Genomic DNA, 14,440 nt, shown 5'->3' on the forward strand with positions numbered 1-14,440 from the left:
TAATAAAAATGTATCTAGTGATTGTATTGCAAAATATAAGTTTGCAAACTCAGGATGATTAATTCCAGTAATTTATTTTCAGCATCATTACTCCAGTCTTCAGTGTCACATAATCCTTCAGAAATAATTCTAATGCTGATTTACTGCTCAAGAAACATTTCTGATTATTATGGATGTTGGAAACAGTTGCACTGCTAACTATTTTTGTGAAAACCATGATACATTTTCAAACAACACATATTCTTTATTTAAAAGAACAGCATTTATTTGAAATATATATATTTTTTGTCTTTTGTAACATTATAAATGCGTTTACCCTCCCTTTTGATAAATTTACTGTGTCCATCCTGAATAAAAAGTATATATTTTTTTCCCCAAAATAAAAATCTCGTTGTATAAACTATATATGAAAGCTAATCACAGACTCAGTTTTTATTTTCTGTTCAATTATGCGATTCTATAATCTCTGTTTGCATGATTCAGAATTTGAAAAGCTCAAATAAGCATCCCTTCTCAGCAAGGCAAACTTAGATAATTTTTTTGGGTTTATTTTCAAAAAAACAGAATTATAGTACACAGAACCGTTGCAATTTACATGCATCATCCAAATGTAACCATATCCAAACGCTTTCTATCACACCCATCTGTCCTGTTCATGAAAGGGGTCATCAGTGACCCACAGTAAATCCAAAAATAAAGAACCCTGATAATACATCAACATTGCAGCAGTTTGTCAAAGTCATGATTCAAGTAAATGCCCATCAGAGAGAGAATGAAAAATAAACCAGCTGTCCTGTCCCATGTGTGTGAGCGTTAAACTAGCAGAGAACATGCGGTGTCACAGAAATCACATACACATTTGGATATAGAGGTTTGTGCAGTAGTCCATTCTGAGTATTTTAGGTAGTAGCAGACAAAGTGTTTTGCAACTACAATTGAAATGGAAATAGTTGTTCGTGGTCCCAAATGGGTGTAAATAGTAGGTTGCAAAAACCATAAATGCTTACGCCTGGGGTCATGACACACTGAAAGCTTCCAAAGACAGCAAATATTGGTTTGTGAACAAAGATAAACACTTCACAACGGCACTGACAAAGCAAAGTGGACAGAAGTAATTTCCCAGGAGAAAAAAAACATTTGACTATTGTTGCTTGAAGTGATCTGTCATGGAAGGAGGCATCTTTTTTCCAATAAAAGCCATTGACGGAACTCAATAAAAAAAAGTACGATTTCCCTCATATTGTCAGATTTATACTAAATAGGCACATCCTGTATATGACTGACCGGCTGTTTCAAACAGCTTTGGCCGAGAAGGGTGACACCACAGTGACATCACTAGAGGCCGAATATTGTCCATCTTTGGCTGCAGCATCTCAGGTCAGAGGAGTTTCGCAGGATAAGACTCTAAGTTACACAACTGAATGTTTGTGTATGTAGAGCAACAACTTGCAGTGTGCATGAGTCATTCGTTTTATAGCGGAGGATGGGAAAGAAGAACTGAACTGCTAATGGTGATTTCTGTCTACGCCCACATCAAACACACTTTCAGTTTTCATTTTGCCTTAATGCACTGGCATGGTAGAGTCATACATATATAACCTTGAGTTTTATAACTATATTGTATAAGGGAAAAAAAGTAACAGAAAGCAGCAACTTTTGACAGGTTTGGATGTTGTTCATCCAAATGAAACGTGTGTGTATGTGATCACACTCTCTATATTTTCTAACTGGTCCCCTGTCCTAGGCTAGATGCCCGTTACTTTTCAATGAGCCCGGCCTCTTTCAGTTTGAAGTAGAAAAACTTCTCCAGTGTGTTGGCACACTTGCAGTACTCGCTGTCTGGAGGGTTGTACTCTCTGCAGTTCGTGATCACTCGCTGCAGGTCGGCGATAAACAGCTTTTTAGTCACATAATACCGGTTCTTCAGACGCTCCGTCATGGTTTTCAAGTCTAGGTAGGAAGAGAGGTTTATTCAATTGGATGCAATTTGATGTTGTTAAAACTGTATAGATGTTAACTGATTAATATCGGCTGTCCAGCTAGTCTGACTAATTCAATAGCAGCTCTTCAGAATGGTTGAAATCTCATTATTGTATATGCAGATCACATCAGTACCCACCAATGGGGAAGCGGATGACCTCGTAATAGTCAGGAGCTTCAGATTTCTTCACTGGCTCCATGAAAGGCCAGGAGTCTGGATGCGTCTGTTAACACACAAATGAGATGGTGAGAATATAACAGAATATTGTGTCGTTAATGTGTTTAGATGAATGTGTGCATGAGTGTGACAACAGGCCTCTTACTTTAATCTGTGCGAGAAGATTCTTTAACATGTTGTAAAGCAGATCTGGATCTTTCAGCTCTTTACTGCAGAGATAAAATAAGAGAGAATGATGGATACACGCAGGGAACAAAATAATAGTACTTGTAACATTCCATGCTTTTGACCAGAGTCTCAGTTACTCGCTGGTGTTTGGTAACTTTACTAGGAACTGTAACGAGACTGGCTCATCTCATATATAATACACAAGGTATATAATTAGATCAAAAACACACTCTTATATATACAGTTTTCACTGCGAGAAAAAATATTGGGGGGGGGGGATCCCTGTGTACACATACACTACCATTCAAAAGTTAGTTTTTTTAATGTTTTTGAAAGAAGTTTCTTATGCTTACCAAGGCTGCATTTATTTGTAAAAAAATACAGTAAATTTCAGTGATATTGTAAAATATTAAATAAGTGTTTTCTATTTGAATATATTTTTTTATGTAATTTATTCCTGTGATGGCAAAGCAGAATTTCAGAATCATTACTCCAGTCTTCAGTGTCACATGATCCTTCTAACATGATGATTTGGTGCTCAAGAAACATATATTATTATTATCAATGTTGGAAATAGTTGTGCTGCTTAATATTTTTGTGGAAACAGTGATACATTTTTTTCAGGATTCTGAAAGTTCAAAAGAACAGCATTGATTTGAAATATAAATCTTTTGTAACATTATTAATGTCTTCTTTACTGTCACTTTTGATCAATGCATTCTAGCTAAAAAAAAAAAAAAAAAAGTATGAATTCCTTTAATAAAATCTTACGGACCCGAAACGGAAGTGTACACGACATGATATCACTGTAAAATCATCAGTGAGATGTTTTAATACAGACACACAGATGGTCTCAGATTTCAGAATAAATATGCATAAATTCTCATCTGACCTTTTCTCCTTGGCACTAGGTTTCCAACCAGTCTCTCCTTAAGAAGACAAAAAGGAGGGAGAGAGTGTGTGTGAGTGGAAGGATTTTGTGGGTGAATTGTAGCCACTACTGTGAGACGAGCACAAACTTACTGATGCCTGGTATACTCTCCACAGGAATCTGCCGCACACCCTCTTTAAAGCAGGTGAGACCAGGATACACTTTCCTGATCTGATTCTGTTTCCTCTCGATCAGCTTCTTGATTATCTACAGCAGACGACAACAAACCCATATGACTGGAAGTCATTATACTGTAACAAAGACTGGCTGAAACTGACAAAAGGTTAATACGTCCAGACAATTTCAGATATTTTGAGATGCCAAAAATCCTCCTCCAAAAACCAAATACACAAATGTAATACTATAAGATTTCCCGGCAAAATGTAATTCCCCTCCAGCAGAAGGGGGACGTGTGTGCACTCTCACCTCTTTCTGTCTCTTTATGATGTGTGAAAGTTCGGTGTAGGGTATTCTGGGATTGAGCTCGCACTCCATCAGTGTGGCTCCCTCGTAGTCTTTGATGTAACCAAGGTAGCGGCTCTTCGGTACTTTGATGTCTTTGGAGAAGCCCTACCGGCAAAAAGAGGGGTCAACAGATATAGTTGTGCAGTGGAAAAACAGGAAATTACAAGTGAGGCTGGTGGAGTCTGTACTGTCTGGAGCCGTACCTGTTTCTTGAAGTAGCCGATTGCGTATTCGTCAGCATAAGTGAGAAAGTACAGAATGCTGTGCTTGATGTGGTACTCCTTAAGATGATTCATCAGGTGTGTGCCGTAGCCCTAAAAATGAACACAAAAAGATTATTAATAAATCAAGTGAAAGACATCAATTCAACTCATAGCAAAAAGGCTATTTATTTAGCTTACAACATACTATAGGAATAGTTCCCCCAAAAATGAAAATTCTGTCATTAATTACTCATCCTCAACGATTTTTGTTCATCTTCGGTACACAAATTAAGATATTTGAAAAGAAATTTGAGAGCTTTCTGTCCCTCCATTGACAGCTACACTACTGACACTTCAAAAGTTCATAAAGAGATCGTAAAATCTGAGCGAAAATAAAGTGATCGTGTCTCTTCAAAAAATTTGGACTGAACCGCTCGATTCATTTGGATTAGTTTTACTATCTCTTTATGAACTTTCTGAAGCTTCAAAGTGGTAGTTGTGTGACTGTCTATGGAGGGACAGAAATCTCTCAGATTTCATCAAAAACATCTTCATTTGTGTTCCGAAGATGAACGAAAGTCTCACAGGTTTGAAACGACATGAGGTTAAGTAATAATTAACAGAATTTTCATTTTTGGGTGAACAAAAAATAATTTTCATTTTTATCCTTTTAATATATAATATATTAATTTCTGTGATTAATGTGGACTGTTTTTTTAACCATTCATTAAAAAAATTATTAAAAACATATCCATTGACTTATATTTTGCATAAAGTATCTTATGATATGAGATACTTTGTTTAACAGCAAGCAGATTTTTAAAAAGTCACTCTGTCTCTTTGTAGAGGAGAGGACAACTTAGGCTGCGTTTACACTTGGCATTAACATGCGATCACCGTCGGGGTGGGTGGGGGGGGTTTGTGTGACGTCCACCTGTGAATGCAGACACGATGGCTGGACTGTGTTTACGTTACACTGAGATCCGACCACAATGCATTCTCGACTACCTCAGAACCTGGACACGCTGATCGGATAACATTCCGATCAGAAGCGCGTTTACACTTGTCTTTTCAATGTGTATGTGGACAACATCCGGATACAGGGCGCATGTTAATGCCAAGTGAAAACACAAAGTTATATGAAGCAAAATCCATGTAACAATGTTCTTGAGGATTGTCTGATTAATGATTGTTTCTTTATTTTTCTCCCTGTGCACTGTACTCGCACTATGGAAGCCCTGAGCCGCAACGAAATTAATGTGAATATGAATGTGAAACAACGGCAAGCACACACACAAAGAACTTCTACGGAAGACATTCATGTAATTTTGACTTTATTCTCAAAATATTACGACTTTATTCTCGTAATGTTTCGACTTTAATCTCGAAATATTTAAACTTTGCATGCTTTGAAGATTTTTTTAATTAAGAGTATTGATAAATTAATTAACCAAGATTAATTTTGCGAGAACTGCTTGTTCTTCAATTAAAAAAAAAATTTGAGGGAAAAAGTAATATTGATTTGAGGTGTTTTTCTTTAGCATTTTAATTTAGAGTTCAATAATTGAATATATATATATATTTACAATAATTTATTAATTTAAATACTTAGAAGTCTTCCTGTCCCCCTGGTTGAGAGCCACTGGTTTAGAGTCATTGAGCCTCAATTGAGTGCGTCTCAGTACCTTGACCTGCTCGTTGGAGGTGACCGCACAGAAGACGATCTCTGTGAATCCCTGAGTGGGGAACATCCTGAAGCAGATCCCTCCAATCACACGGCCATCTTTAATCAGAGCCAAGGTCTTGTGCTTCCTGTGGTCAAACAGAGGGAGCAGGGTCAAAAGAGGCTGAGGAAGCTAGCGAGACACAAAACCTGACAACTAAAGCTAAAGATTGAGGTAAGTAGTGGGTTCTTTGGGAAAAGGAAGGGGTCACAGCAAACTTACGGGTCAAACACAAGACGTGTGATGTACTCTTTGGGCATGCGGGGAAGTTGATGAGAGAAAACATTTTGCAGGCCCACGAGCCACATTAGAATCTTCTTATTGGACTTCTGAGAGAGAGAGTTACCAATCACATGGAACTCAATGATGCCTCTCCTCTCCTCCAGACGAGCCGTCTCATCACGGGCCGCGTTTGCAGACAACAGACTAGTCTAGGAAACCAGAAAACAGACTAGAAGATTACATTTTACTATTCAACTGTAAATGCAAAACAGAAAATCCTCATGCAACATTATTAAGGCTATCATAAGGGTGTGATAATCTCTGACCTCTGGCCCCAGCATGGCAGCAGGGTCCGTGATGGTTTTCATGACTTCATTGACCAATTCCATTGGGATGTCACCCATCACTCGGATCCGCTTGGCATCCTCCAGAGTCAGTGCCTCAGGAAGCTTACGTTTCTCTCCTGAGAGACAATGCATTACACACTGTTATGAGAGACTGCCATGATCATTGTCATCATACTTAAATCAACCGCAGGTGTTCTTAACTCTGGCCCTTGAGATGCACTTTCCTGCAGAGTTTACCTCCAACCTTGATTAGCTTGTTCATGTGTTTGATTAGAGTTGGAACTGAACTCTGCGGGAAAATGGAGTTGAAAACCCTGGTCTACTGCAATTATGAGTGTATACTTAAAATTGTAATACCAATGAACAGAGTTCACAGCGCACAGTAAATAAATCTGCAACTTGATCTTCTTACCGGTTACTGGTTCAGAGGAAGCAATGTCCAAACCCGTAACACCCAGAGCAGAACCGCTGCTGCCCTTACTGAGAGGAGAGCCAGACACTGAGACTGGACTCAGTACTAAAACAGTAAGAGAAGGGGTTTGAAGCAACATAGTCTAAGCCAAGTCTTTATGGTGGCTAATGGACCAGCAGAAGCATTACAGTTTTCTGTCTGCACAAATTGTTTTATCATTTTGTGCTGTGAGAATTGCTTTATGACACCATAATAACCTGTGCATTAATACAGAGTAGCATGCCAAATTGAATATAATAATAATATAAAACAGACCATTCAAAAGACGCTGAGACACAAATATTGTCTGGATTTTTGGAGAATCAAACTACAAATTGTCAGACAATGGATGCCACATTAATCAGAGACTATGTTTTTTTAACAAGAACATCTAAAAAGATAAAAAATATATATATATATATTAATTATAGCCTTTATTGACATAGAATGCATTATGGCGGCAGTCTACTTGAAGTTATCTTTATTTGTTTGTCAATTTTGATGTTTTTAGTAATTAGTTTTGTTCAATTGACCTTTCGCCGGCCCCTCCCCCAAAACGGCCATTGTCCAATCACACATCATAGCAACCGTTACTATGTGAGCAGGTCCGACAAACATTATCAAGATGGTGAAGCGTGCGCCCATGGCGTTTGTAAATCGGACACTAGATACCCCGAGAGATTGTCTGGAGGAGTTGTGTTCTTTCCATTCCCAAAGCCGAAAACACAAACAGTGTGGACGGCCCCACTCCCAGTTAAATGTGTTTAACATTACGAAGCATAAATACGTCTGCTGGCTGTGGTATCGATGGCTAACGTTACTTAATTATTTTTTTTCTGATCTGAAAAACTATCCTATCTGTAACTCAAAAAAACATAATATTGTCTGAACCGCGATTTTTATGATCCGTTGCCCCACTAATAAATATTATGGTCTCAACCGCGATTTTTGTGATCCGTTGCCCCCCTAATAAATATTATGGTAAGTGCATTATGAAAGACAATCAAGGAAAGTTATTTAGATGCAAATTAAGGCTATGTCTGGTTAAACAGTTATTGTGTGATTTCGTTTATTGTGCTTTGTCAACTTGAAGCATGAATTTGAGAAAGAAAATCATTTTTGGAAGAAAATGCACCACATACATACTTTTGTCAATGATATAAGTTATAGCTAAAAGATTTTAAAAGCTTTCAGTTCACCTGCCTAATTGTAGTTGAAAAGTCAAATTAAGCTTGATTAATGATATAGTGACTGATCAAATAAACTACAGCATCGGGAATATAACTCCCATGTGTTTTGCAGCATTTAAAATTTCAGTCATTGTGTTATGCGAAAAAACACACATACGAAATTATTGCTGACAGCACTTTTATTTTCAGAGAGTTTTTTCTTTCACACAAAAACACAACAGTAAGTGTCTTTCAATGCTTTTAAACACTTGATTCCTCGTTCTTTGTCATATCACAAATAATGTGTGAACACCGGTAAGCATTAGCCTCGATAGAGACGTAGATAGTAGTCGTGTCTCCTTCATTGCGTATTTTTATATTTTGAATATATCCCTCCACTGCACTCTGTAACCCCTTTTGCCTCGATCTGGAGGATATCGCGGAGGTATTGTTCCAAAAATGGTCACTGACACGCACGGGTATACCTCTTTCCGTCATGGCAATCTGTCGCACTGGTCGTGTTTGAACATTTGTTTGTCGGACGTAGCAACAGTAACTAAGGGGGGCGGGGCTCGGCGAAAGGTCAATTAACAAAGCATAGGTTGTTAAAGTTGGCTCAATTTGAAACCATAAGGGTGATGTAGCCTAATATTTGTGAATAAAAGCACATGTCATGATTGTATTTTTAACATCAATTGAAATTTGAGAAAGCTGTTGTTACATAAATGCTCATCCCTAATAACCACCTAAACACGCACCTGTTTGATGCCCCAGTTGTGTCCCCTCTGAAGCTGGCATGGTGAAGTCTGCCTCCCAAATGGGGGAGTTTTCTCCATAGATTTCTTCTTCCAACATGGAAAGAAACCTAACAAGCACACACACACAAACATATAATCAAGTGGACTATGTGAGAGTGATGGTTTTATTGCACAAATTGATACGAAGGTCTTACTTGGGGAAGTGTGTGAGAATCAGAGTGCGTTTCTCTGGTGGGAGCTTGTCTTTCTCCACTCTGAACTTCTCCAGTAACTGTCTGCGGGTGACGGTGAAGATGGACTTCAGCAGACTGCGGCCGAACACCTGACAGGTCTCGTACCGTGGCAAGCTGTCATTGCTCTGAGGAACATGACAGTAACACAGCCACCTGAAACACACACACAAAAACTAATTCACAAAATTGTAATGGTATTGGTTTAAACACATTTGGTTAAAATTCATTATTATATTTTTATGATTTGAAAGAAATCTCACCAAGGCTGCATTTTGTATGATCAAAAATACAGTAAAAACCGAGAGTTTAATTACAGAATTAATTTACAGTAAAACAGAGAATTTTAATGCATCCTTGCTAAATAAAAGTATTCATTTCTTAAAAACAAAACATACTGACCCCAAACCTTTGAACAGTATATAATGCTTTTTTACTATTGTTTATTTTTGAAAAGAAAAATTATGCTTTCAAATTATGCTAATTTTATTACAAAATAAATGTCATATTTTGACATTTGATTGTGTGACAGAGCTTCCCTTATTTCAAATGAGTGAATCGATCACCTTTTCCTCTTTATTTTTCAACTATTAGCACAAGTTACAGCATCTATATGTATTAGTGATGTGTGACTTACGGTTATATCTGCAAACACTGCGGATAATCTGTGGGTCAGGTGGGCCAAGTTACAAAAATAACATTACAATTAATTGTGGGTGGATAAGAGATAAATCATTAATGTATTGATTTTAATGAAGACACTGAACACTCATTTCATGGTAAAATGCAACGAACGAGCGTCACTTTATCTTTTTACTTTTGTTTTCAGCAACAATGTATATAGCCTCTCACTTCAGGGAAAACCAACAAAGGAAAACATATGCCAAATGGCAGGGTTTTACTAAATAGTTAACCAGGACGAATCAAGTGTTGGGTATGTAACGGCTGTGAAGCGCTGTATATGACAAACTAATAAAGCCTATATCCAGCCTTTGCTTGGGCTGAACGCATATAATCTCTTGTTCCGGAAGCTGAAGTGACGGAAACAGTGACATTTCAATTTAAGTTTGATGGGAGTAAAGCCTGGGTTTAGAAAATGCAATTTTGCCAAAGAAGAACATTTAGGCTACTTTAAATAAATGTTCATTTAAAAGCAGCCTATTTCAGTGTAATATGTTACCATATCACGTGAGAATTTGAATAATTGTAATGTGACGATCGGGTGCGGATATCTAAATCAGAGAAAATTATAGGTTTGGGTGGGTAGCGTGTGGATGATTTATTTTTTATCAGCGGATTCGGGTGACATTAGAGCTGATCTGCTGATATAACCTAGAAATAAACACTCATTTACACGTGTTAACTCAAACACACACACCTAGTATAATCAACTTTGTATGCGGCTGCATCCTCTTTCTGAGCCCTCTGACGGAACTGTGACGGAGTCTCCAGCTTCCAGTAGTTCAGACAGAGCAGAAACATCTTACTGAGCTCATACATGGTCTGCCTCTCCTTAGGCGCCAAATGACTGAACTTATACTGAACAAAGTTCAACACCCCCTGAGACAGAGAGAGAGATCTTGAGTGCAGAACTCTGCATAAAATGACAAACACAGTCTGCCCATCACTTCCTAAACACTTATGGGCATTTTACATGGAATGTGACTGGCAGAAAGCTTTGCTTGTGACACACACTTTCTTATACACAACATACATACTTGCTCTATGTTGGGTTTTTCAAAGGGAGGGCTACCGAGAGAGCCTTCCACCACTGGCTTCCCCATCTGCAGAATACACTTCCTCAGCAGCTAAGAAGCAAACAGCCAACAAACAACACAGTCAAAAATGTGAAATATTCACCTGACAAATGAAGAAATTTTTTTTAAAAGGCTTCTTAATATGTAACTCATCTGGAGCATGCCTGCACTTTAAAAAATGAAGGAAGCAGATCTCAATTGCCCATTTACCTTGAACAAATAAAAGTAGACTTGCTTGGTGTCCGTGTCTTCTTCTTTATGAACAGACATGAAGAGATTCTCCACATCCACCACCATCCCTAACAACCGGTTAATCTCCTCCTCAGACACATTCTCCAGGTGAGACACATGTTCTGCTAAAGATCAACACATAAGAGAATGTGAACACTACCTGAAGCAATAATAATAACCATGCGTTATATGATGTAACCGATTACCTGTAATCTGGATTAAGTAATCAGATTCCAAAAATTAGGTACTTGTAATCAGATTATGATGCAATAGGATCCAGGCAGACAAGCAATGATTATGTCAAATATCAAATGTGAATAAGGAATAACAAATTTATTAAAGGTATAGCGGAGGATGTTTTACTTCCTGGTGGGTAACCTATACTATTGGTCCTCCTAATTGTCAATCATTCTCGTGAATCAATCAAACTTTTCAAAAAGTGGAGAGGGCGGGTCTTATCTAAAATTTGGAAAGATCCTCCGCTATACCTTTAAGTAAAAATATAAAATTATAGAGACAAACAAATTGATCATGAAAAATCCAAAGTATTGTATCTAACAGAAGAAGATGGTGAAGATCAGAGTAAAGAGAAAGGAGGACAAAAGAATTAAGATCTTTGCAGAATTAAAGGAGACGTAGAAGAGACGAAGCAGACGCAGAAGTGAAGAGCAAAATAAGAGCAATGAATATATCTGGAGGAAACTTACACCCTCTTAAACTTATGTTCTGGTCTAATATGAAAAGGTCAAACAGACTTATCAATTATGTCATTGTTGGTGTGACAGCTAGGTCAGAGTGACTGGTCAAATGTCAAAGAGGGAAAATAGATATAGGTGTTTTTGTTTTGACACCTTTAAGACCATTAAGAAAATACTGCAGATCTTGCATCATCTCATGTCTGCAGAAATGGAAACAGACACATTTTGATACAAAGGTACATCACGTAATCACTTCTGATGGAAAATACACCCACTCAATCTTCCAGCACAGAAGAGACACCAGAGATCTTACAATTGGAAATAATCAAACATAGAGCATAAAGTAGCATATACATAAATTATTAAAGAAATCTAAAGAATAATACTAAATAAAAAATTATTAATAAAATAAATAGTATGAATAAAGACATTATCAGAAACATTGACCATTTTGGATACACCAGATTATATTACATTTTAAAAATACTCGTAATCAGACTACAGTTACTTGTTTAATGATTACATATATTATTCACACAATGGCAGTAAATCATTCAGAATTTGATTCGCCCTAATTCGTTTTATTCATGTTTAAAATGTTCCTCTCTATTCTTCCTATAAATTCAGAAAGTCTTCTAGTTCAGTCACTAGTCAAGTGGAAAACTGAGCAGTCACAAAACATTAGACCTCTGAATTTACAGAAATCATTTCACTTTTCAGTGTTTTCTCAACATTGCGTATCGAATCAACTCCTGATGAACACTCAGAGTAATTTAACAATGTATTGCTATGTCTTTGGAAGGCCTCTGTCTTTCAAACACTTTTTTTACTATAATTGATATTATTTTAAAATTATTCATTTTAATGTTCATTTATTGATTTAATTGCCCACTGCAGTTCCTTCACAAACCCCAGTTTGGCAAACCCTGACATAATGTAAAATTCAATGCACCTCATGTTGTTGATATTAAAGAATAGAATACATTTTCTTTCTCTTTGTATTTTTATATCAGTATGGTATGGTACAATATTATTCCTATACAAAATCAACGTGATAAACTGGTTAGGTCAAAAGTAATCTAAAAGTAATAAAAAAGTAGGCCGGTTATATTGCTAAAATGGGTAATGTAATGGATAATGTTACTAACTACAATTTTTGTCATGTAATTTAGAATCAGTAACGGACTACAATTTGTAAGTAATCTACCCAGCACTGCTGTGTGTATACTATACAGTATATACATTTTCTTTAAATCAAAGTTTTGTTATGCGATAAATTTCGCATCTGGATGGTTTGTTTCAGTTCATGGATTAACTATTTAATTAAAACTTTTTAAGAAATCCCTATTCAAAAAATGCTTACGGAACCAAGGCCACTGAAAAAGCAGGGTGTTGAATATTTCCCTCTATTATGCAGCACAAGACTATATGGAGGATGGGTCTGATATTAGTGCGATGTAATAGAACCACCATAGAGGCATTAATCTTACCCAAAGAGTGTCCACAGCTTCGGCAGGCCTCTGTCAGACTGGCTGCCTGCTGCTGGAGCTCCATACGAGCAGCTGTTGGTGGATTGGGGTTTTTCCACCCATTGCATTTACAAGCATCATTCGCCTGTGATTAGAGAACACAACTGTGATTTAAAAAACTGTCAATGAGGACAGTAAACATCAGGTTCAATTAGATATTGATAAGGTGAATATTGTCAAAACATTCATATTTTTTTAAGTATGCAGTGGTAACAGTGATAACACATAATAAACTAAGCACACCTAATGTATGGCGCATGTTATAAAAACATACATAATAAATTAATGCATTCAATTAACCACCATATTTTGACAGCATTTCTGCACTAATTCTGCATAGGTAGGAGTTCACTAGAAATGTGACAGTCATTTTCCACACTTTAGTTCATATGAAGGAGGTTTTCAAAGTCTTGTGTTTCTTATTTTCTAGCCTTAAATCGTCTGTAGTCCTTTATAATTTGCATTCTTACCAGGGAACATATGTGACTAGTTTGCAGACTGTTAGAGAAGCATTGACACATGAAAGGCCCGGGCACTCGCTCTATTGTTATGAGCAAAGCTCTCGGTTACCTTGCAGGAGGAAAACACTCCGAGTTTCTCCAGCTTTTTAGCCCGCGGAAACGAGCGGACTTGGGCTTTCTTCTGGCTGGACCATTGCTGTTGACTCAGGCCTGGTCGGGCCGGGTCGCTGCTCCCGGCTCCGGGGTTTGGGTTGGACCCTGCCGGGCCGCTGGACTGAGCTTGCTGAAGCCGGGGCTGCGCGGAGGTCTTTGCCGCCGGGTCCGCCATATCAGCAGCCTCACTTCCCCTCCTAGGATCGCCGCGCACACTTCCACCCTGTGCCGTTTCAATAAAGTTTTGTGATAGTTTTCGATACACTGTCTGACCACTGCACTGCGCGTGCGCTACATTGGGGAATGCTGGGAGATGTAGTATTACAATCAGTACTACAGAATAAAACGATACGATGCTTTCCCACTGGGGGGCATTAAACACTTGAGCTATTTATTATTGTACTATATCACTTTAAAAGTGGATAAAATAAGCGTATTTATTAAACGTTTAGGGCTGGCCAGTTGCTTAAACATAGCCACTAAGTTAAGACTTGGCCTTAAGAACTAGTCTGTACAACTAGAAATTAGTTAGGGCTAATCAGTCTTTTTATGTAACTGACTTAAAAAATGATAACCCATCTAAAAAAAAAAAAATAATTAGATGACTAAATTGTAAGACTAGTCTAAGCAGTTTGTGCAACCGGCCACAGGTCTGGTTTTACAGACAGGGTTTAGATTAAGCCAGGATTAGGCCTTTGTTCAATTGGGGCATTTAAGTGGCTTTTATAAACTTGGCTTAAAAAAAACAAACAAACAAACAAAAAACATTATTGGTGTGCATCTTG

The 14,440-nt window shown here is 37.6% G+C and overlaps 1 protein-coding gene across 2 annotated transcripts; it reads right to left on the reverse strand.

Moving 5' to 3' along the window:
• Positions 1-527: 527 nt before the first annotated feature.
• kat2a (K(lysine) acetyltransferase 2A) lies at positions 528-13,904 on the reverse strand. 2 transcript variants are annotated; one of them, XM_082136599.1, is made up of 18 exons: positions 13,612-13,904; positions 13,003-13,126; positions 10,794-10,936; positions 10,545-10,634; positions 10,205-10,386; positions 8,791-8,982; positions 8,597-8,703; positions 6,631-6,735; positions 6,198-6,334; positions 5,872-6,080; positions 5,611-5,737; positions 3,926-4,036; positions 3,684-3,827; positions 3,350-3,464; positions 3,219-3,255; positions 2,304-2,367; positions 2,120-2,204; positions 528-1,950 (listed from the first exon to the last, which is right to left on the reverse strand). In XM_082136599.1, the coding sequence occupies exons 1-18, from the start codon at positions 13,828-13,830 to the stop codon at positions 1,757-1,759; spliced, it is 2,385 nt and encodes a 794-aa protein (XP_081992725.1). In that variant the 5' UTR covers positions 13,831-13,904; the 3' UTR covers positions 528-1,756. The 2 variants fall into 2 exon arrangements, with proteins under 2 accessions (XP_081992725.1, XP_081992724.1); XM_082136598.1 differs by having other exon boundaries at positions 10,794-10,939.
• Positions 13,905-14,440: the final 536 nt, after the last annotated feature.

The sequence above is a fragment of the Leuciscus leuciscus genome (genome assembly GCF_965113295.1).
Source record: "Leuciscus leuciscus genome assembly, chromosome: 1".
Classification (NCBI taxonomy): Eukaryota; Metazoa; Chordata; class Actinopteri; order Cypriniformes; family Leuciscidae; genus Leuciscus; species Leuciscus leuciscus.

Bases quoted from the DNA above. Each gene is read 5' to 3' on its own strand.
- kat2a (XM_082136598.1), bottom strand. From the start codon at position 13,830: ATGGCGGACCCGGCGGCAAAGACCTCCGCGCAGCCCCGGCTTCAGCAA. The intron at 6,335-6,630 runs GTAAGAAGATCA...ATTGTCTCTCAG, and splicing joins TTCCTCTGAACCAGTAACCG to GAGAGAAACGTAAGCTTCCT. The intron at 2,205-2,303 runs GTAAGAGGCCTG...GTGTGTTAACAG, and splicing joins ATCTTCTCGCACAGATTAAA to ACGCATCCAGACTCCTGGCC.